This window comes from Hippocampus comes, unplaced genomic scaffold, assembly GCF_001891065.2.
Source record: "Hippocampus comes isolate QL1 unplaced genomic scaffold, H_comes_QL1_v1.1 scaffold285, whole genome shotgun sequence".
Taxonomy (NCBI): domain Eukaryota; kingdom Metazoa; phylum Chordata; class Actinopteri; order Syngnathiformes; family Syngnathidae; genus Hippocampus; species Hippocampus comes.
The window spans coordinates 70,730-94,933 of NW_017805073.1; the positions used below are offsets into that span (position 1 = coordinate 70,730).

The 24,204-nt window shown below is 45.3% G+C and overlaps 1 protein-coding gene across 5 annotated transcripts in view; it reads right to left on the reverse strand.

Annotated features, from left to right (window-relative positions):
* The window catches only part of cdh24b (cadherin 24, type 2b), a 120,925-nt gene that overhangs the window by 36,720 nt on the left and 60,001 nt on the right, over positions 1-24,204 (reverse strand). For all 5 annotated transcript variants that reach the window (XM_019864835.1, XM_019864831.1, XM_019864832.1 and 2 more), the window contains exons 4-6: positions 14,607-14,901; positions 11,770-11,889; positions 6,492-6,659 (exon numbers count right to left, since the gene is read on the reverse strand). In XM_019864835.1, the coding sequence (XP_019720394.1) occupies positions 6,492-6,659; positions 11,770-11,889; positions 14,607-14,901 (583 nt within the window). The remainder of the gene's footprint in view (positions 1-6,491; positions 6,660-11,769; positions 11,890-14,606; positions 14,902-24,204) is intronic.

Sequence of the window (24,204 nt, forward strand, 5' to 3'; positions counted from 1 at the left end):
GAGCCCAAAATTACAACTTCCACTTCACAGGACAGATCTTTTATTCCAGATCCACCATTGGCGCGAATATAAAATAACAAAAAACGATTTTCCTTCTCGCCAAGAGACACCACCGAGATCGGCAGTGGTACGTGCTTGAAGTGAGGGGCAAGCCAAACCAAAATAACATTCCGTAATGTGCCACGCGTAACCTAACAACAATGGTATTTGAAATATTAACACCGGGAAAGCACACCCAAGAATAAATGAATTGCACACGAAAAGACAATCCAGATGATAGCTTCAATTTAAGATGGTTCAGGGCAGGGCTGAGAAATGAGAGGGCCTTGACAAGTGGGATTTCGCTGTCATGACACTTTCCGCCACACTAACGGAGACGATTTTGCGCTTTAAAGCAGGAACAGATGGGGAGCGCGTACGATAAGGCGCACAAGGCTACTGGGTGTGTAAAGAGCACACAAGGAGGGAGCGCGTGAGCGTCGGTGTGTGTGCCCGTGCGCACGCGTCGCGGGGTGTGGCTTGACTGTGAGCGTGGGACGCATTTTAAAGCAAAGACCAATTCACTGGCAGCGTGACGTAAGTCATGACCATCGCAGCTGTGACCGCCGAGCTCTTCCGGTACTCGTGGGGTCTGACTGATTGGCGGTGAATCAAATACCGGTTAGGGTTGGAATTAAGGAAAGGTGAAGGTCTGATCACAGAACAGGCCTCTGCGTTTATTTTGGGATTGGGGTCAAGGGAACACTGTATGTCAATGGCTGATATCGTTTGTTATTGTACAAAGGCAGTAACGCTGAGGAGGACTGATGGTCCAGGTGTGGCTGCTGCGTTCCGAAAGCATCCATTAGGCTGATTGAAATTGTTAAATTGCTCATAGGTGTGAATGGGAATGGCTCTCAGTCTCTTTGCACCCTGTGATCGACAGGAGTCAGACCATCGCAAAAGACTCAAAGAAAAAGCAAAAACAATGCGCGTTTGTCCCAAAATTTTGGCTAAATTGCTCATAGGTGTGAATGGGAATGGCTCTTAGTGCCCTGTGATCGACGGGAGTCAGACCATCGCAAAAGACTCAAAGAAAAAGCAAAAACAATGCGCGTTTGTCCCAAAATTTTGGACAGGTTCTAAATTGTACAAGCTCAAAGGCTGAGAAAAATCGGTGCCCTTAATACGACTACATTTGTTTATATACTGTCTTGCTTTTCTCTGTACTCAAAGTTACAAATAACCCATTCATGATGAAAAGATGAACACCATTTATCTTCAAGCACTCGAGTGAATCATAATAATTCAATTTTAGAGCCAAAAGTAGCCAGACCATCGCAAAAGACTCAAAGAAAAAGCAAAAACAATGCGCGTTTGTCCCAAAATTTTGGACAGGTTTCCAAATTGTACAAGCTCAAAGGCTGAGAAAAATCGCTGTCCTTAATACGACTACATTTGTTTATATACTGTCTTGCTTTTCTCTGTACTCAAAGTTACAAATAACCCATTCATGATGAAAAGATGAACACCATTTATCTTCAAGCACTCGAGTGAATCATAATAATTCAATTTTAGAGCCAAAAGTAGCTCAATGCAGAGCCGGATCTATCCTGTGAGAGAGAGGGCTGTTGGCCACCCCAAAAACTTGGAAAACCTTTCAGCTATTTGCCTTCACACCTTTAACAGAAAGCTGATGAAATGAACTCGACAATACAAACAGTATAGAATTGCTTTCTTGACCGACTTGAGCGTGTTTCGAAAAGTGGACACATTTTCAAGTGGCCCTTTCATCCTTCCAGTTTTTTTTTTTTTTTTTATGTATGCGGCCTTCAAATGAAAACTCCTGGACACCCCCGGTCTATCGATTTTGCACGTCAGAAAGACAAAGCAAGTGCACCTTCTGCAGTCTATTGACTTCACAATGCGTGTCTCCCCCCCATGAATTAATTGGACATATTTATGAGTCGGCGTTGATGAAACGACTCACGTTCCTCTCTGCGCCGCTCCTCAACTCCCCCGCACATAAAATGACACTGATCTTATCAGCGCTACCTATGTCGTCAACTGTCGGACCATCTGTCTTTGCATCCATCACACCCGTGGGAGGAGTGACGCTCTTTCAATATATTGATGCGGCGCCGTTGGCACGCCAAGGTTGTTTTGAAAACCTCATCGAAATTCCAAATGGCACCTGCGCCTCTTGTAGGAGTCGCCGAAGAACCCCGAGTTTGCCGCGGTACAAGTTATGAGGGCCCAGATGCATTCGGAAGTTTTTCTGTGAGCATCGTTACGAGGAGTAAACAAGCGCTCTTCCAACTGTCAGGAGGAAATCAATTTAAATTTTACCCTTTGACAGCCCAAATCTCACAGATTGGGGCAGAGGAGACATCAGCTGTTGACATTTCACCGAGCACACGCACTCAAAGACTGGCATTTTACTTTCTCATCTTCCGCAGAGAACCAAGTGGCCCTGGATCATCATTTTGTTTTTAATTAAGGGATTCAGCTGAAAGCCAAGATCCTCATCATAAAACAATGTGAAATATCTTCTTTAACTCAAAGTAAGTTGCCCAAATCGCCGTAATTTGAACGGCACGCTGGCTTGAAATGTTGACGCCGAACCAACGAGTGGTGCATACGATTCCTGGAGCGAGCCTTGTTTGCCACTCACTCATTACGACTCAAAGTGGTGTGAATGGCATGCCCGCATTCTGCTTGGCGTCTCTGAACAAGTGGCGATCGACCGGGATTTTCACACGCAAACACAGCAACGGCGAATAGGTTGTGAAAAGAATACAAATATGTGAAATGCGAAGTATGCCTTTTTCATGCTACAGTACTTCAAAAGTAGAACGGTTTGCCAACGATAACGTTAAATAACTACTTGCTAGGCAGCCAGCAGACACACACTTTGGGCGAAAGGCAGGTTACACCCCGGACGGGTCATCAGTCAGTCAGAGGGCACGTCGAAGGACGGGCAGACTGGACGTGCGCCGCGTATCGGTTGCAAATGTCTTTCCTGAACTTCAGACGCTTACTTGGATTGTACTGGTGAATATTTGAAGTGAGAGCCGTCTCAGTTCGAATGCTTCACCGTGCATCCGGAGTAAATTTGATGTGAAACCATATTGAAGAGCTCTTAAATCTTGTTGTGTTTTTGCCGTTTGTGTCTCCGCCGTGTGTGTTTGTTGCAAGCAAAACGGTCTTGAATTGCGCAAACGCTGAGGCATGTGCGTCACTTGACAATACAGCCCGTGTTTTTTCTCAAAAGGGAAATTAGGATTCCCCCCCACCCCCCCCCAAGTGCACCAAAAAGAACTGGGTCATATTTGTTTTTACATTTTTAGATGAGAGCGATCTGCTTGCCCCCATTGTTTTTTTCTTTCAGTGCATTGATGCTGTCCTGCTTCCTGTTCCCTTTAGAAATTGCCCAAGAGAAAAACGCGATGTCTTGTTTTGCTGGTGGATGACAATAAAATCAAAGGTACTGAACATGCAATAAAGCAAAAAAAAAAAACACCCCCCCCAAAAAAAAAGCAATGGATGATATTGATTCTACTTCCCTTCCACTTTGCTACATAATCATACACGCGATCAATATTGAAAGAAGTGAGCTTCTTATTCCTCGACACAATGCGACGAGTGTCTTCCAATTCATCCTGTGGGGAACGCAGCCGCGCAGTCGATGCTGCCATCAATTATTCAGGCATTGTAAACACGGGAAAATATGTCTGAATAAATGACTCGGTTCTTCGATTCCAACTTTGCCCGCCAAACGCAGCCGCCTCGCTACAAAGCAAGACGACACCGCGAAGGTCCCATCCTTGTAATTTCCCTCCGGATTGCGAGATGCCGCCCAAGATCTCATCAACGCCGGAGCTTTGTAACCAAACAACGAGAGGCTGAAATGTGATTTGAGGCCCAACGCGCTTGCTTACATTCTGACAATTATCCAGCCGCCGAGTCCACAACAGCGCTTTCCCGTAATTAAGAATCTCATCAGGCAGCGAGCTGATGCGGAATCAGACAGTAATACAAATTCCCCCTTTTGCCAAATTCTTCCATCCATCTTACTTGTTAACGCGGTTCGGGGACATGATGTCGGACAAACATTATCGGCTTTGGAAACGCTCAGGGAAAACGTGACCTGTTGTTGAAAATACAAAAAAATCGCTAATAACGAGAATGCGGTGATAGTTCTGGGACACGGGCGTCGAATCATCTTTTCTCGGGGATAATAGACGGAAAAGCGTCCTTTTTTTGTCACCAAGAACCTGTTCAAACGGGGCTTTTAGCTTTTAAAAGCTTATTTGATATGGATGAAGATCAAATTAAAGTTTGATTTTTTTTTTTTTTCCGAGTCATTTGAAAAGCACACGGAAAGGAAGTCGGGGCTGAAACGTCAGAAATATTTGGCTGTCCAAACACGTTTGCAACACGGACTATTTAATAATGAGACCCAAAGGAAGCTTCTGAAAATATCCCCCCGGTTTCCCCTCCCCATTTCACCGAAAACAATCCACGCTAGCCTACTTTTGCGTCTGCCGCTACTCGAGCTCCTCCGGGGCATACGAAATCCCTTGAGAATTTCCAAAACTGCTCACACAACAAACCCGCTCGGTTCCTGGAATCATGCTTTGAATGAGGGAGAGGTTTTAGGGTGTCGCACGAAGCCCCACAAAACAGGCCGTGTTTTTTTTTTTTTTTTTTTTTCATCTTGCTAAGTTCGTAGCTGATGCAGCTGATACCTGGTTTGTATGCAACCCAACGTAATCCTCTCCTTCTTGTAAATGTCACATGGAATCAGCGACGCTGACCTGGGGAGGCGGGAGGTCTCGATCTGACGCTTTTTTTTTTTTTTCTAAGACTCGTTGGGTAATTGAGTGGAATGGGGATGACGCGCTTCGTTGGTGTGTGAGCAACACGCACGCACGCACACGCAGAAGCAGCAAACCAATGAGCATGACACTATGAAGGCTAGAAAAACTAACAAAAAAAAAAAAAAAAACGAGGGAGTAAATTGACAGCAGGATGCAATTAAAGCGTGAGTGACTCATCACTTCATCCTTATTTCAAGGAAACATCCGAATTTTTGCTGCTGTTTTTGGCACCTGGATGTCTCATGGGCCACGGTGATCAGAGTCGGCCCGGGTTTCTTCCAAGAAACTTTGGCGGTCCAAAACCCATCTTTGAAGGCGGTTCGATTTGACAAGCACTCGGCCCACCGCAGGACATCATTAGTCCAATTTTGGCACTAAAGCCGGGAGTCGGCCGCACTGGAGACAAGCCGCCGAGTTGTCAGCCGTTGCCAAGCCTCCTCTTGACTCAACATGCACGGCTACATCATGCTGCGGATGTCCGTACGATTTGAAAAAATATTCAACATACTGCTCTCCCTGTTCGGCAGGCGGTGTTCATTTTAATTGCCTTCATTCATTTCCGTTACGGCTTTTGTGCTCTCCGCTCTTGATGAAAGACTGTCAGCAAAATTCAAGTCACTGTACATGAATAATTCAATCCCATACTTGAGCTTTTACATGCTACAGATTTGTATGCCTCGGCATGTTGTTGTCGCTCAGATTCAGATCGAGCTCGCCGGGCTAACCTGTAAAATTGGTCGAATATCATTTGGGATTACAAGATTGTGATATTATCGCAAATAAAATGCTTTTGGTGTATTTGGTTTGCATTCGGGTTGCTTCCAGGTTTGCGGTTCGCCCCCTCCCCCCAACCACCCCAATTCAAATTTTGGATACAGTACCACGAGTAGAGGTCTTCAAATCAACGCAGGCAGAAATGATTTGGATTGACACTTTCAATAAACTGACGTCAAAAATTTAGTTATTAGCTCATGCGAGTGCAAAACTTTCCAAAGAGAATTGACTAACCCGAAAATCAGCCTCCTTGTGGGTATTAACACAAGTTGAAAAATCTCTTCCAACTAGGACAATCACATCCAATAATCCACATGTTTAAATGACTCCGATGGTTTTGCAGTCTTCATGAAATGATTGCGCTTAAAAATAATGAGTCAAGGACATCATCATCTCGCCATCAGACAGGAAGAAAAACTGGATCGGTTTTACAGTCGCGATATGGAAAAGTCTATCAAAGAAAAGCTCGTTAAATTGGTCTCAAAAGAGGCGCTCGGCAATTTTGTTATTGCACAGAGGAGCGGAAGCGCCGACTGAACGTTTGATGAGGCACGGCACTCCTCGGCCTGACTTGCGCCTGCATGAAACTCCAGACAGGAGCCGCAGGTCAAAAGGTTCAAGAACATTTGCGGCCACGATTGAAAACAAGGAAATTGTTTGTGCCGTCACTGCGTGTTTCGGTAAACAGCTGCGCAGTTCATGAAACAAGAAGGGAAGCCCAGCAAAAACATGACACGCTCTCTACATCTCCCATAAGAATTGCTCTAACAAGGTGAATTCTGTGCGGCTTCCAAATGTTCGACATCCTGCTCTTCCTTCCCTGTGTGGGGAAGCCCGAGTTGCGAGGGGACTCACTCTGAGTGAAGCGTGGAGGGTTGTCGTTGACGTCAGAGAGCGTCACGGTGACGGTGGTGGTACCGGATAAGCCTCCCAAATGGCCTCCCATGTCCTTGGCCTGGAGAACCACAAAGTACTGGTCCTGGGTTTCCCTGTCCATGTCGGGCACAGCCGTGCGCAGAATACCTGGAGAATAGTTCAAAAGTCAGTTTGGTTGAGCGGCTGACGCGTTTTGCGGATTCCGGTTTGGATTGGCGGTCGCAAGTTGTCGCCGCTCCGATTGGACAGAAGTTTTTCACACTGGTGCGCGCTGCCAAGCCGAGTAACAGAGTACACACGTACATCCAACTGCCACTAACTTCTTGTCTACGAGGGTCACGCGGTCATTGGTGTAGTTTAGTTTGCTGCCAAAAAACATTTCATTGCATTTATCTTCCCAAGAGTAGGCTTTGATATTTCCCCCTCCTCATGCAGTAAAAATATTCGGACCCGCACTCGGTATGATGCAGTGCAGTTCTGCACTACTGCAACCTACAAGCACAAACAGATTGCCGTCTTAAAAATCCCTCCACAGCGTCAACTTGGCGTGGTCCTCATGAAAGCAGAATATTCAATACGCATCCTCAAGCTCGTTGGGATTGCCCACCCAAAGTGACTCATCATTTATTCACCATTGCATGCAGCAGAGTCATATTTTCAGCGATGATTTCGTTGCGGTGCCTCGTTTTATCGCTCAATCGCCATTTTTAAACGATGAAAGTCACTCGTTATAGTTCACTGTTGAGCTGCTTTTAATAACGCAACAATCCAAGTCGAATTACACGGACACAATTTGATGAGAGTTTCGATGCATCACTTTTGAAGAGAGGCACCATGGCTTTTTAATGAAAATTTTACACGAAAAAGTACAAATTAGTAATTCGTGGACACAAACGATTATTTTCCCCCCAACTGTAATATCTTGAGCTCCGTACATATGACCTGTTGTTTCATTGAAATGCCCCCCCCCCACCCTCCATAACAATCGAATGTCTCTGCCTCATTCACCAGGAATCTCAAATTCATCGCTGTTCAGGAGCAAAGGCCAATATTTTTTTTAAATTGCCCTCATCTTCGAAATCAAACTTGGTCTTGCACCCCTGCATCGCTCAAAAACAATCCATAAGTCAACATGTGTCAACTATACTTACACAGCTGTTAGTAGTTGGGCGTTATCATATCTTAAAAAAAGATGATGGTACCCAATGAAACTATTGGAACACAGCACGGCCAGACCTGCTTTTAGATCCTCCAGTTCTTAAAAGGCAGAAAGCCAAGGAGTGATTTCCGCGATGTGGCTCATCTGAGGAAATAGCTTCTACTTTTAGTTGACAAGTAAGGTCCGTTCTCTTGATGCCCGTTTTTTTTTTTTTCTTTCTTTCTGGGTAGGCTTGTAAAGGCTGAGTCAGACTCGCCTTGAATTCTTTCTTAGTTCTGCTGCGTTCGACTGCCAGAGGACAGCGTGATGCACTGAACTCCAGTGCCGCCTTCTCCCTCTCATCTCTCATGAGCGTTCATATATGTATTAAAGCACGATAGGATCCTCCACCCCACTCCCCCTAGTCGTTTCTTCTCTTTTTTTATATTTCGATTCTATTTTAGGAGCTTTAGGATCTTGGACTGTAATTGCAGTCATGTTGCGTTATCGCAAGCTTTGAAATACTCGTCGAAAATGGGAAACGCCTGAGCATGCGCGTTCACGACACAAAATGTGCTACCCTGGCTTCTTCGCTTCAAGTTGTGTTATCAAGAAACTCGTCCAAGATCAAGCATTTCAAAACTTTTTTTTCTACCATCACTGTGGCCTCTAACCTGCACAATGCAAATTTTGAGAGGTGGGAGTGCAAATCAACAACCGGAATACTGCACAAGCTCTTATAACTGGGCATGTGGTTGTGTTTGGCAAAAAGTCATTCAGCGCACACCTGCCTCCACTGAAGGTGCTTCTGATTAACCCCAAAATAAAGTTAGAGTAGCCTCAACTGGCATTTCACATCTTCCAGCACAAGCCATGCTCTGCAGGGAATTTCCACAGCATGAAAAGGATCTCATGGTCCAAACGGTAAATGTCGTATTTTGGGGAAACCTTTTTCAATTACAGCAGGCGATTTACAATTGAATCATATCCAATCAGATGTCAAAACCAATTGATAATTGGATGCCTTCCCACTGGAGTGAGGAGAATCGTTTTTTTCATCGACTTAAGAATGAAATGACTTTCGTGTTATCATGTTCAATTGACAAGGTGCGCTCCTTTTGAGCAGCTTGAGAAAAAAAGTCATAATCTAATGTTACCATGCTGACTTAATTTTTTTTTCTCCGCTTTACATTTTAGTGACTTAAATGACAAAAGAATAACACATGACGTGCATTGCTAGACTTTTTGTTTGTCTGACTTTGTATATCCATCCATCCATTCTTTCCCGCTTATCCGGGGTCAGGTCGCGGGGCCAACAGCGTTAGCGGGGAAGGCCAGACTTCCCTTTCCCCAGCCACTTCTTCCAACTCTTCCCTAAGGTGTTCCCAGGCCAGCCAGGATAGTCTCTCTAGCATGTCCTGGGTCATCCCCGGGGGCCTCCTGCCGGCCGGGTCCAAGAGGCATCTTAATCCGATGCCCGAGCCACCTCATCTGGCTCGACATCTCAAAGCGGCTTGACATCCGAGCCCCTCCCGGATGACCGAGCTTCTCACCTTATCTCCGAGAGCCCGGACACCCTGCGGAGGAAACTCATTTTGGCCGCTTGTATCCAGGATCTTGTTCTTTTGGTCACAACCTATAGCTCAGTGAGGGTACGAACGTAGATCGACTGGTATATCGAGAGCTTCGCCTTTTGGCTCAGCTCCTTCTTCACCACGACAAACCGATACGAAGTCCGCATCACAGCAGACGCTGGACCGATCCGTCAGTCGATCTCCCGCTCCGTCCTGCCCTCCTTCGTTGAACAAGATCCCAAAATACTTCAATTCCTCCACTTGGGGTTAGATCTCATCCCCGACCCGGAGAGGGCACGCCACCCTTTTGCTTGACTTTGTATACGCAGTATGATTGCAGTAATACTGTATAGCTGTTATGAGATATGTGAAGAAGCATTTATGAGAGCAAAAAAAAAAAAGACAACCCATGAAAGACAGGCAGTTAGGGAGCACAATATATTTTTATGGCTTTTATGGCACGGTGAGACGCACGACACATTGATCACCTCTGTGTAAATGACCTCATTGTGTGACTTGTGCGGGCATATAAAGTGCAGGCTTTTGCCGTGGTCTCGATGACTCGTCAGATCACGCTCAGTCGTATTCAATCGAGCTGTTCTGAATAAAAAAAAGAATGTCAACATTTCTCAGCATATTTCACAAGTGCGGTCGGCTCATTGTGTACATTTTGAATACGTCTGCCACTGATGGAGCCATTCAGGAAAATGGTGATTGAAAAAGGGAGAGAGAGCGAGAAGAGGCTGGTGGACATGTTTGAATTGCTAAACATTGCCACATCTACCGCTCGCCTTGGACCGAGCAATCAAAATCAAAAGGAAGCGCGGATCTCTTTGGCCTGCGTAGGTAGCCGGAAATCAGCACTAATCAAGACACTCACTGAGCAACACACCTGTAACAGCCTTGGGACCCAAGTGGGCAAAATAAAGGGCGTCTTAACTGCAACCCCGTGTTGACGTGAATGCGTCAAACATGAATCCAATTCCTTCACCTCTGATCCACAATTTCACTCAAAGGTTCAATGCTTATGGACAACCATAAAACTTTGGTACTAATAAAATGAAGAAAAAAAAACTAAGGTGCCTTCCACCAGTGTGGACCTCCACCTGTCCTTGAGGGACTTATATGGAGTGGGGGGATAGTGACAACATACACAGCACTCAAGTCTCTGCCTGAGAGTCCACAAACCACCTCTGACACATTTCTTTTTGATTGACTTCAAACCGGGGTCACGACATTGGAGGTACTGCGAGATTTTGTTGCATTGACACACGCGCCTATAAATAATATAAAAAGTTCACGCTACGGTTACATCATATCATGAAAGTAGAAGGATGCCCTGGTGATTTCCTCATCTCAAACAATTCGTTGAAGTAAAAGTGAACAATACTGATGGCTACAAAAAATGTCAACGTCTCAAGAAGTTATCATGAGCCACCGAGGATCAATTTCAGCTTGACGACATCTCATGCCGTTTACAAGTTGGCCGATTGTCTGCGGAGGCATGGCAAGGGGTTGAGGCAAAAGGCGAAGCTCTCGATTTACCCGTCGATCTACGTTCCAAACAAACCCTCACCTATGGTCACGAGCTATGGGTCGTGACCGAAAGAATAAGATCCCGGATACAAGCGGACGAAATGAGTTTCCTCCGCAAGGTATCCGGGGGCGCTCTCCCTTCGAGATAAGGCGAAAAGCTCGGTCATCCGGGAGGGGCTCAGATGTCAAGCCGCTTATCCTCCACGTTGAGAGGAGCCAGATGAGGTGGCTCGGGCATCTGATTACGATGCCGCCTGGACGCCTCCCTGGTGAGGTGTCCGGGGCACGTCCCACCGGCAGGAGTTCCCCGGGGGACGACCCAGGACACGCTGGAGAGACTATGTTTCCTGGCTGGTCTGGGAATGCCGCGGGATCCCCCCGGAAGAACTGGAGGAACTGGCTGGGGAGAGGAAAGTCTGGGCTTCCCTTCTAAAGCTGACCCGACCCCGGATACGTGCTGGAAAACAAATGGATGGACGGCAATATTTCGATGAAACTTCCATTTTGAACTGACATGATGACAAATCTGCGTATCGACATATCGGGTGCAAAATATCGTTATATAATACACAGTAACTGAGTGAGGAGCTTCCGGGAAAGGTGACCACACATGAATCAAGGCTGATCTACTTTTTTTTAACATTCTCACACGTCAAGTTATCAATTTAATCACTCAACTTGTCCCCAGTTATCAATGACCTGTATAGTCATGAAAAGTCCACAGCGATTGTCCATGAGCTGGAAGGAGCAGCGGCGTCAGTTAGCATCCAGTCCATGTAAACAGAGAAGGCTAAAAAGAGTCAAGAGACCAGACTTTGGCAGCAACTCCGCTAATTTGCGGCTGCAACTGCGACAAGTGTCACCTGCGACTGATGCAGCATCAGGACTCACTCGGCGGTGGGGGCTGAGGATGGTTCCACATTATTCCGGCCGCCAAGTGTTGTCCGAGGAAGTGAGTCACGGACGAAAGCGCGGGCACTCACGTTCTTGGATCGAAAGACACACTCACCTGTCTGGGGATCAACAGAGAAGTACTGCTGGCCCTGCACCAGTGTGTACACCAGTCGGGCGCTGTTCCCATAAGTCGGGTCATCAGCATCCGTCGCTGTCACCTGGATTATGGAAGTGCCTGCGGGGAGCGGAGAGGAGGAGGAGGAGGAGCGGATGGAAGCAGGAGATGATGAAGAGGAGAAAAACAGAGGGATTGGAGGTTGACAAGTAGGAGCAGGACGAGTCAAAATAAACGATATCTGGAACGAAATGGAAAATAAACAACGCCACTTTAGGCCGCTTTATGCCCACACATCCTTTTATACACCCTCTCCCACACATGCACACATGCATTTGGGATTTTTTTTTTCCCACACAAACGTGTGACAAATACTTTATTCACCTAATCTAGACACCCACACAAACACACCCTCTCACTCGGCAACCGTGAACGTCAAAAAAAACCCCCATCCTCCCGTCCCCCCTGCCCCACTCTCCGACTGCCACTGTCTCACTTCATTTCTCTTCATCTCCGTCTCCAATTTCTTTTTGCTCCCTCGTTCAGTCGGACCGTCTGCCGCTTTCACGGTCCCCCTCTTACCCCCCCTAAATCTTCTTTCTACGGCTCACGGAGTGTCAATTTGGCAGCAGCATTTTTGAATTAGTTAGCAGAAAAAAATGGAAATAAACAAAATGCAGGAAGCATTTCAGACGTTTTGCATTCCTACAGAGCAGCACACAAATTCGGTATTTATACTGCAGATGAGTGTTTCTCTTTCGTTTTTTTTTTCTGAGAGTCTCAAGCCAAACAATGTGGGAGGAAGAAAAATACTTGATGTCTAATTGAAGGCATAGTGGGATGGGCATAAAAATATATTGATGATAATAATAGGAATAATGCGTTGAATGATTTGATGTCATGTTTGTGAATGCACTACGATGTCATCCAGCACACATCTCAACGGAGCGCAGAATCTGCCTGCCCGCGCCCGGATCAAATCCGCCTAAATGGCGCTCGCCCACCGATGCCACAACTTCGACCTGGTTTCTCTCGGTCGAGAGTCTGGTCTACTTTCTGTCTACCAACTGTTAGGTGCACCGAGGGCATGTCATAAAAAATGCCCCCGGTCCGCCGTAACGCCCAGTGAGACGTAACATGGTCTGCCAAATTCTTGAAACCGGTAAATTACTCTCGCCCCAGAACAAAAATGAAGATGAGGCAGTTTTTACATGTTGCACACGTGCACCTGTCCTGGGCCCTTCGACTGTACTTTGTACGAGACGCCCCCAGCCCGCCGTAACGCCCAGCGAGACGTAACATGGTCTGCCAAATTCTTGAAACTGATAAACTACTTTCGCCCCAGAACAAAAATGTAGATGCGGCAGTTTTTACGTGTTGCACACGTGCACCTGTCCTGGGCCCTTCGACTGTACTTTGTACGAGACTAGGCACAAAAAAACGGGGCCCCAGGACTTGATTCAAAAGGTGCACCTAGATGTGCACCTCGATGCTCCACTCCTCCCTACAACACATGGAAAATTGACATCGAAAGGAAAATAAAAACATTACCGAGGGAGAAACATGAATGATGGCACAGCAAGATTTGGGGTCCTCCCTCGCATCAGTTTTCATGCCTCTCTGCTTTACTTGAAACATTGAACAATTTTTTTCCCCCTGTCTAAAGCAAATGTGATGTTTTTATTTGGACAAAAATATCCAGGCAGTTTCCAAAGTCTAAAGTTGATATTGAAGACAAAAAAAAAGTCTTATTTTATACTATTAAGTTTGGTGCACGTCTTCATGATTTAAAACAATACAAACAATTTTTCATTTGCAATGCAAGATTGCTCCCTCGGAGTAAAACGTCATTTCAAAGGGGCCGTTTGAAGTTTAAATGCAGGTTAGAACACACTTTGCACAAAAAGCCTCTCTGCAGCCGTGCTTTGAATTACAATTTGAAAATACATCCTGTCACTCCAAATGTCTCTTTCGTATAAGTGCGCAAAACAAAAAAATTCTTCCCTGGCCCGGTCTCTTCATTTGCATTCCAAGCACGTGTGTCATATTTTACATGATCCTTTAACGGTCGCGGAAATATTAACAGGTCACTTTGGCTCTGACATGCATGCTGCTGTCAGTACATTCTAAGTGAAAACAAATTCCTTTTTTTTTCTCTTTTTTTTTTTTGCCCCTGCGCAGCAAAGTTAATTAACTTTACATCAATCAATTTTCAATTGCGTTTGTCCTCATTTGGGTCTCCAGATTAGGCAGAACCTGAACGTGAATAAGTGTCAACTTTAATTGGCAGATTATGCGCACTGCAAATCTTCAATAGAAATTGGACGGTTTGGGACAGGCTCAAGTGATCGCAGGAACTTGTAAAGCCAGATTAAATTAAGGTTAGAAAATGGACTCGCACGATTGGTCTATAAGTGTGAAAAATGAAATGCCAGAGTTTAAATATGCACCTAGTACATCTTGTACTTCATGCTTTCTATTTTTATTTTTGGAAAATACAGAGTCTCGTGTGTCCGGGCGCACCACCGGCCCGCCTCGCCCGCCATGCCAGAGCTCGCGCGATACGACCAGAAAGACGGCGAAAAATGGTGGCCAGGGTGGAGGCCCGCAGCGGTCCTGACGCGCAAATCAGTCGCAAACGTTGACCACTTCACAAGTAACTGATGTTGGTCCATCTAAAGATGTACGTCTCGTCATCATCATCGTTGCCTTTCTCCAACGGAAATGCAAATAACCGCATACTGGCACATTGTTCTTGGTGCTGGCCCTTTTTGACATGGACTTTCCATTTGGAAAATAAATCAAGGCACAAATAAATAAACAAAGGAGTAGCCTACCTATATTTGCCATCTCGGGCACTGTGGCGCTGTAAGGGCCTTCGTCAAAGACAGGCGGGTTGTCGTTGATGTCCTGCACCCGAATTATGAATTGCGAAGACGGCTCAAGGGCACGGTCCGTCTGCCTGTCGGTGGCCGTGGCAATCAGACGGTACTCATCCTTCTCCTCGCGGTCCAGCGGCTTGGTGACGTGGATGTTACCCGTCTTCTCATCGATCACAAAGACAGAGCCGGCCCCCTCGCCGCGGAGGACGTATTTCGTGCGGCCGTCATTCCTGTCCATGTCGGTGTGGAGCTAGGTGGGAAGAAGGTAGACAAGGAGTCAAGAATAAACATTCTGCTTGTCACTTTTCTCTGCTCCTCATCCTGTTCTGTCCTGTCCCACGTAAATTTCAGAAAAGTTTGCTGCGTGACTGACTGTACTGTCAGTGGTCGCATCTTAAAAATCACTCGACAAAACAATCTCGTTATATCCCCTTCAGTCCTGCATAATATGATGAATTTAAAAATAGGAATGTCATAAAATAACGGGCAACACGATGGTCGACTGGTTAGCACTTCTCCCCGTGCCTACGTGGGTTTTCTCCGGGTACTCCGGTTTCCTCCCACATTCCAAAAACACTCATAGTGAGTTGATTGAACGCTCCAAATTTTCCTTGGTTGAGATTGTGTGTCTATGTTGTGATCGTAGTTTGTCTCTGTGTTCCCTGCGATGGGCTGGAAACCTGTTCAGGGTGTCCCCCCGCCTGCTGCCCGAAGACAGCTGGGATAGGCTCCGGCACGCCCGTGACCCTCGCGAGGAGATGCGGATTGGAAAATGGATGGATGGATCGTAAAATAATGCACAAAACTTCAGCTCCTCACGAGCACAACTTCCTTTGAATTTGCATGACCGTGCCCGTCTTCATGCAATGCAGTAGTTAGGAAAGACATTCTGTTTCATGTCGGTGTTTCTGACAACACATGCCGCCCCCTCTTAAAGCCTCTTTTCACATTCGGGCGGCTACTCAGCGCAGGGAGTGCCCTGGCACTTTAATGAAAACTCCAAATCAAAGGAATCATGAACAGTCGGCCAATCAATTATTCCCTAACTAATAGGAATGTATGAGGATGAATCCGGAGTGCACGGCAGAGGGACAAGCTATATCGATCTCAGCCTTCTGTTGAGTTTTATTAGATTAACTCCTGGTGGGATGCTGGCGTAGCGGAGCAGCCGCGGCTTTGGCTGAAGGCAATATCAGGGAACGCGCTCTCATCACCAGCATCACACACAGAGCACAAGATTCAATCACAATATTGAGCACATTAGTGGTTTGAGTGGCACCTGTGACCCCCCCCCCCTACCCCCCACCCTAAAAAAGAATGCGCAATTCACCAAGACAGCTAATGTGAAAATGTCTAGAAACCCAGGAAAGCAATGTTGCCTGGCAACAGCAAAGTACTTTTCGGAAAGTTTCGAATGGCTGTTGTCAATCAATATTCACCGTACTTTGAAAATGGCTTAACCCGAACCCTTTTTCGGTGAGCAAGCTGAATGAATGCAGCAACATATTGGGGGTCAGGAGTCAAGAGTTTTTGAAATGCCTTTTATTCAGGTGAAAATAAAGTATAACCAATTACAACATTAGACAACGATAGTGTTCAGCTCGAGTTGCGGCAAAAGTATCTTACACCTTTTTGTTCCCTACAAAACGGATGTTGATATTTTGCTTCTCAAAAAATGAGGACAACCAGAGAAAGTATGATACGATATTCAACAGTGATGTATTAAATTGTCTCGCATCCATCCCCCCTCCGTCCAAAACAGCCATGACTGCATTCCAGGCAGCGACTCTGTCAGGTGCTTCAGACATTTGTGCGCATTCTCTCACTGCTGACTCTGTGCTGACTAATAATCTATTTATGTTGATTGGAGCCTACACTCCACCTACATCCACTGAATATTTATGGCAGAGATTCTGTTGTAGACAGATTGCACCGAAACATGTCATGCCCAAGAATGATCAGAATTCACGTCAGCACTCACATAAGGCGCGTCGGCCATTTATAGAAGTACAGAAAAAGAATCGGCGGCAAAACTCCCAAATTCACTCCAGCGCAGAGCGCAGAATATCTTCCACGATACCAAAACTTCTAAACGCAACGGTCCGTTGATGTGCTTCAATTCAAGAGTGGCCAAACACATTGGCCGGGTAAAGTGCATATCTTGTGCTCAGTTAGACTCAAAATAGATGATGTGATGCATTGTGTGCACCCGCCTATTTGTTTTGGACTCAATCTCTCATGAACATCAATTAGCAGCTTTGCCCAATCACTTTCTGGGCCTAGCATGGCGATTTCACGTCAACGCGAGCCAATGGCCCGTGACAGCACCTTGTCAGTAAAAGCTATCGTCCAATCTCTCTTTCCCTTGCCTTTTTTCCCCCATCAGCGGACGCCTGCAGAAGTTCTGGTGCAGAATCAATCCCTCACGCCATCTTTTTTCTTCTCAATGGCAGCATTGCAGCAACAGTTGCTTGCACAAACGATATGCTCCATGATGAATCGAACAACGGAACTTCATTTGCACAAGGAAATATCAAAAAGGAGAAAATTAGTGAAATGATTTGAAAGTTGATCGAGATCAAGTCAACAGAACTGCCATTGTGCGTGTTCAACACAGTGCATGTGAATTGGTTGATTCGCGGCCTTTTAAATATTGCTCACCTTCAATTCTATCAATCCCCACTTTTTTCTTTTCGCATTTGGTGAACCCAAACAGTGACCGAGTGACTACTCAAGTATCATTTGACAATTTGCTGTGACTATGTGATAAGACCTAAAGTTCCCTTTCAAACATTTCTTTCCAAAATATTTTCACTGGCACCAATTTGAGTTTTCTTTCCCTCATGTTCCATCTTATGATGTGACCCAAAACACGAATGCAACGGACCGGCCAGAACATCCTGGGAAGCCTGGTTTCGCTCTCCTCTGAATGAAGAGCCATTAACAATCAAAGCCTTAACAGCCCTGCTGCTTAACGACGGGACTTAATGAGCTTCTTAATGAAGCCCAGCATCATTACCAGAGTGAGTGGTGGCAGCCGTGATCGAAAGGTTTCCTCAAACTCATTCTGCGGCAGGAGAAGTGTCTGCTTCAAATCTATTTAACACTGACCTCGCAACATTATCTATGCCCCAAAGATTGATACAAAGCCATAAAAACGAGAACTATTTCCTGGGCTTGCATGTTGGTGCGTACCCTGGCCGGCTGGCTCTCACGTTCCAGAAGCGGGAGTTCATGTACAAGGGCATAACCCGGCAAGCTTTTCCCCCCCAAAATGATGCAAGTATTTTTTTCCCCCAAAATATGCAACCAGTCGAACCTCGTTACAATGTACCTGGGGGGACATAAGGAATCTGTCCCTGATAACGGTAGTTCGTCATAACCATTTCCAGTAAAATGGCTGCCAACAACAATGTAGCATAGAATATGTGACTATTGTGTATTTTTGGGCAGATCTTCGGAGCACCCCGGATTACACTGACAATGAACCAGATTCTTAGTCGCCACAATTACCACTGGTTGTTTTTTTTTTTTGTTTGTTTGTTTTTTAAGATTTGGAATCCAGAATCGTTTGGAACCGTAATCGAATTTAAAAAACTGGAATCGGAACCGGAATCATCTGAATTCAAACGATGCCCATCCCTAGTTCTGTGGGGGAATTATGTCAGAACCACCACAGTTGAAAATCTAAATGTGTGATATATTGTCATAAAAATACACCTTTTTACAAGCTCTTGGCACTGGTAAATGTCTATATACCAAATGACCAATTTTTGTTATGTTGATGCACTTGTGTATAATACTCCCCCTCAATCTCGATGACTTTTTGAGACAAAAGTGTTTTGTTATTTTCGTGAAATGACGGCAATGCCCCATATGCACAATATGTTAAGATGCATAATAAATCATAAAACGCATGGAAACTGTTTTCCGCAGCTCAATTTTCCTCATGAATGTATGTGTTGTTGCTGAATAAAGTCAACTTGATTCAGACACGAGATGCCAGTTGGTGCAGCACGGTTGCGAAGGGCATTAGCAGAGCTTGAAGTGTGCACAGCTGATAATATCCCACGATTTTTTTTTTTTCTGTAAGCCTGTACAGCATAAGATACTAATCATTCTGCTTGTGGTGAATTGAAAAGAACTGCCGGCCAGTGGGACAACTACAAGCACCACGGGCTGCCGCCACATGGCTACGAGAAGTATCACAGACGTCTGGGAGTAAGCCAGCTCTTTAATATTAGCCTTGAAGTGTGACGCAGGGCAATCGGGAGAGCCTATTGATTTACAGCACGTCCGCCGATTCGGAGAGGTGTCTCAAGAAAGAGCAGCAACACAGCAGCAACATGAACCTGAGAGAGGGCCCGTAGGAGTCGACAGAGCCTGACAATTAAATGGCGCCTCGTGGCCAGATAACTAAATGACATTGATTGCTTTAAAGCAATTAAAGGGACTCAATGTGGAGAGAAATATTGACACATATCCCGAAATCAACTAATTAATCAACGAGGGTTTGGACTTTTGGACGATACTATTCTTCGAGCGGTTTTCTCCAGCTTGACACTGTCTCACTCCAAGGCATGCTTGGATGACACTGCTGTGGAAGAATTTGGGATCCCTGACCTCGATTGCATCAAACATCTTTTAGATGCGCGTTAACCGGGCCCGCACTTCCATTATCAGTGACCTCCAGCCTTGGAAATTGCCTTGTGATCGCATGGACTGAACATTTCCACACACAAACTGCAGTAACGCGTGTAAACTGGACAAATAAATTCATCAAATGGGAGTGCAGCGATTGGGAAAAATAAATCTTTATATTCCTTCACGCTTTGATTCATGACGTACCAATATGACATCCCTGAGTAATCAATAATAGTTGGACAATAATAGGCCACCTAATGGGTTATATTTTACAGCAGGAAGCCATACATATGAAAGAAAGAGTCTATTTCACTCACCAACAAATATCAGCTAGCTTATTTAGCTAAGGTTAGCTTAGTTAGCTCGTATAGTTAACCACAAACTACTAAATTGAGATAAGTGTACACATAGAGTAAACCGGCATGATTTTTCTTGTCATTTGAATAAAACATGCCACTGCCACACCTGCACAATCTGCCATTCAAAACAAGAGTTGTATCGCACTGTCTGTTAAACTATGATGTCAGATTGATTCATTGTCAGGAAGGTCATCATCATACAGTACTATGGAATGATTCTAATTTGAACTGAATTTACCATGAGACAGTAAATATGATATCCTGTAAAAGAGAAGGATAATATAAAATCTAAAGGGAACAATATTCCAGAGCCAATTACAACCCCAGCAATAAATATTTTCAAATAAAGCCCCTTTGACAGTGCCAGTCAAAGCATGCGTTCTCAATTAAGGGTGGATATTAATGCGGGCAAACATTTTCTTCCAGTTACCAAATTGCTTTCCATAAATTTACATGCTCTAAAATCAAACAGCCTGAGGCAAAATATCCATATTTGAATGGAAATATAGATACTGCGTAGTAGGTAAGTAGGACACGGTGTCTCAGTGATGATGTTAAATTGCTGCGGAAAAACTTTTGTTCAAGTGTTCCAACTTGTGTCGATAACTAACAAGCCATCTGTCCGCGTCAAAAAGCAGTGCCGCTAAACAAGGTAATGGAAGGAAAGCAAGGCAAAAACGAGTCACTTTAACAACCGCGAATCATTTACAATCGCGGTCTCACAAGCGCGTGACAAAGGGAACATTTAGTGGCACTCAAATTCATCGTACGTCCTTATCATAACTGTTCTCTTGCGCGGGCAAACCAATATATAAAAACCAAGCCGCCCTCCGACAGAGGCATTCAGAGGCCGGCGAGGAGAAAGACGGCAGCATCTGGGGAGCACTTTTCCCATCACTTTTGTACCACGACAACTTTCAAATTCTCTCAGAAGATGTTACCAGACACTCACAGTGGGCGTGGGCTTGAATCTTGCTTTTTTTTTTTTTTCCTCACTCATATAAAACTGTCTCCTGTTTGATCAGCTGGAGTCTGTTTTAAAATGAAATGGGACACGGTTAAGACGCACGGAGAAGGGAAGCAATTAATTGATCAGCATTCATCATTGCTCTTAAGTATCCATCCAACTATGGAATATCCAGTAGATAGTCGAGAGGTTAGCTGACAGCTGTACCGGCAGACTTTGGGTCGATCGGACTAGTCGCCAGCCAATCTCGGGACACATATCAATATTCACAGTCACACTCAGCTCTGTGGACAATTGAGAGTTTCCAACACGCACGATGTAGCGATGGCGATGGAAGGAACGTGCCAGATCCAATCCCAAAGCTCAAAACCGTGAGGCGGCCATATTAACCACTAAATCAACCGTGCGACAGTTTAGCTCTGTTTTTAATTCTGTGGTGTGTGGTCATTGCGGTTGCCTTGTTTTCACTTGATCTATTGGAGCCCATCTCTGGAGGCTGTGCCATGAGGTTCCCCTTGGACACACGCATGCACAAAAATTCATGATTGAACATTATTCGACTTTTCAGATGGCATCGTAAGCCTTCTCGATGCAGCCTTCCTTTGCCCAGCAATACATGATCCGGGACAAAATGACGCTTTGAGACACCGAAAATGCAAATGCTACTTGTCATTATCATAATCAGCTGATGTGAGAGGGAGCGGGGTTGCATTTATATGCCTGCCGGTTGATTGTTTGTGCTTTATCGCTTCAGTTCACCGCACTGATGAAGAACACTTCCCAACGTATTTTTAGCCAAGGGGGAGCACGCTTGGAAAAAGGCCACCGGAGGTTTTATTCATTGCTGTACATTTAACCGGCACGTTGTTGCATGCCGTACATTTCACAGCGCGCCAGGACCAAAGGAGCAAGTTCTTTTCCCGTTGGGAAGCTAGGAGGCAAGTGTTGTTCGTCAAGGTGGACTTTTTCAAAAAAAAAAAAGAAAACCTGGACAAATTGTGAGGATAAGTCAAACAATGCTTGTCGCCGGCTTGCTTGTTTACCAGCTGGAGGATTTATTGGCCACTTTCACGGTGGCAACATAGACACTGAGGATGGCGTTTGTCTATGAATAATAAGCATCTCCGCTGAGTATGATCTATTTGATTTAAAGGTCTATAGTCTTATGACATGTTTTGTGATAAATGTACTGGAGTGACAAGATTTGGAGTTCAACGTTGTAACGCAGTCACCGGTAGCGGTACATTCAGCTGACTTCAGTGCACATGTACGGATTCAGTTCTCACTCAGCGACGGCGTGAAAGTGAGTGCGAATGGCGGTCGGTCTCAACGCGTGCCCTGAACTGACTGCCGACACGCTCGGGGCGCAGTCCGCCTTTTGCCCGAAGTCAACTGGGATTGGCTCTGCCACCCGTCACCCCGAACAAGAGAATGGATGGCAGATAAACAGTTTTCACAACTGTTTTTCCCCACCGCGCAGGCACTCTGGCTACCGCTTCGCCGCAGTTACTCGCCACTCACCACTGTGGCCAAAAGGAAATGTTTTGGTACTGAGCACGCTTCCTACCTTCACCTATTTGTTGGCGATGCGGGAGTGACGTGGTGCTGAGTGAAGGCCGACAGCCTCCCGGCGCCGCCCGCCACTGCACTCAAGAGAATAAGCCAACGCTTCCTGCGAGTTCCTCAGCTTCAACTAAACAGGCCCAGATTTCACACTGCACGAGTCCATCTGTGTGTCGCTTGAGTAACACTGGCATAAGTTAACTGTGGCCCCTGCCCCAAATATTTATATTGCAATGACAGGCAGCAGAGTCTGGTAGCGTGCCCGGTCACGCCATGATGAACATACAGTACATAATACATGTCGATGTAAAATGACCACGGTTAATTGTTGCGGCAGCGCGCGGAGAGCTGGGCTTTGGGCTTCGGAACTAATAAAGGGTGCCAGCTCAATATGGCCACATCACACATCTCCGTGCATGCGATTGGAAGTTACAAGTAAGACAAGCATGAATGAAGCAGATGACAAGTCGGCTCATGGAAGCGGGGCGAGAAAATTGCTTTGCCTGGACACTACATTGACATCATATAGCATGAGACCCATGCACTCTCCCGAACAAATGAATGCATAAATGGTCATAAACGTCATCATCGACATTAACTTAAGTTCTGAGCTGATTTTCATCCCGTTGGGTGGCTCTCATTCAAGAAGTTGTGTGCTTGTACTTGTCTGTGTGTGTGTTTAATATGCTTATATTTCTATTTTATATTGATATTGATTTATATTTGTCTTCTACTTTCTCCCTTTCATAATTTTGCTGCTGTCAATTGGGAATTTCTCCATTGTGAGACAATTCAAGGTTTTCTTATCTTATAAGCCTTTGCCGCTCTCTTTGGTCTGCCTTTCTTTATCTTGCTTCAGAACTTGGCAGACCATGTGAGTGTATTCATTGTTTCCCCTCCTTTTTTTTTTCCCCCTTCAGGACTTCACTCCTATGCAAGTTGTAAGCAATTAACCCTTTGTGACCAGGTACAGTACATTGGAGTTCTCCCCTTAGCCTTTGCTGCAGACCTTTATGCTCGCTGCGCTCCATTTAACCTCTTTCTGTTCTCTCTCCAATTATCCCCCCCTTTCTCCCGCATTAACCCGTCGTCATCCTCTGGTCGTGCTTCTCTCCTCTGCCTCAAGTTGTGACAGCCATTCTCCCCACACCAACCCACCACCAAACACCATATAATCACGCTCTAATTGCTGTCACGCCTCCACTGCGCTCAAACCTGGAGGCTAAATGATTTCTACACAGAGAGAAAGTTGAGTTGAAACACGGTTGTGTGCAAATATGTTAGATTTCTATTGAGAAGCCGCCGCTTTGTACTACCGTTGGGCGCGCTGTTCTTTTTGCTATGGGAGTCGAAAAATCCAGTTTCCCCACCCAAAAAATGGTGTTATAACAGCTGATCCAGGCTTTTAGAAATAAAGTATATATATATAGCATGAGACCCATGCACTCTCCCGAACAAATGAATGCATAAATGGTCATAAACGTCATCATCGACATTAACTTAAGTTCTGAGCTGATTTTCATCCCGTTGGGTGGCTCTCATTCAAGAAGTTGTGTGCTTGTACTTGTCTGTGTGTGTGTTTAATATGCTTATATTTCTATTTTATATTGATATTGATTTATATTTGTCTTCTACTTTCTCCCTTTCATAATTTTGCTGCTGTCAATTGGGAATTTCTCCATTGTGAGACAATTCAAGGTTTTCTTATCTTATAAGCCTTTGCCGCTCTCTTTGGTCTGCCTTTCTTTATCTTGCTTCAGAACTTGGCAGACCATGTGAGTGTATTCATTGTTTCCCCTCCTTTTTTTTTTCCCCCTTCAGGACTTCACTCCTATGCAAGTTGTAAGCAATTAACCCTTTGTGACCAGGTACAGTACATTGGAGTTCTCCCCTTAGCCTTTGCTGCAGACCTTTATGCTCGCTGCGCTCCATTTAACCTCTTTCTGTTCTCTCTCCAATTATCCCCCCCTTTCTCCCGCATTAACCCGTCGTCATCCTCTGGTCGTGCTTCTCTCCTCTG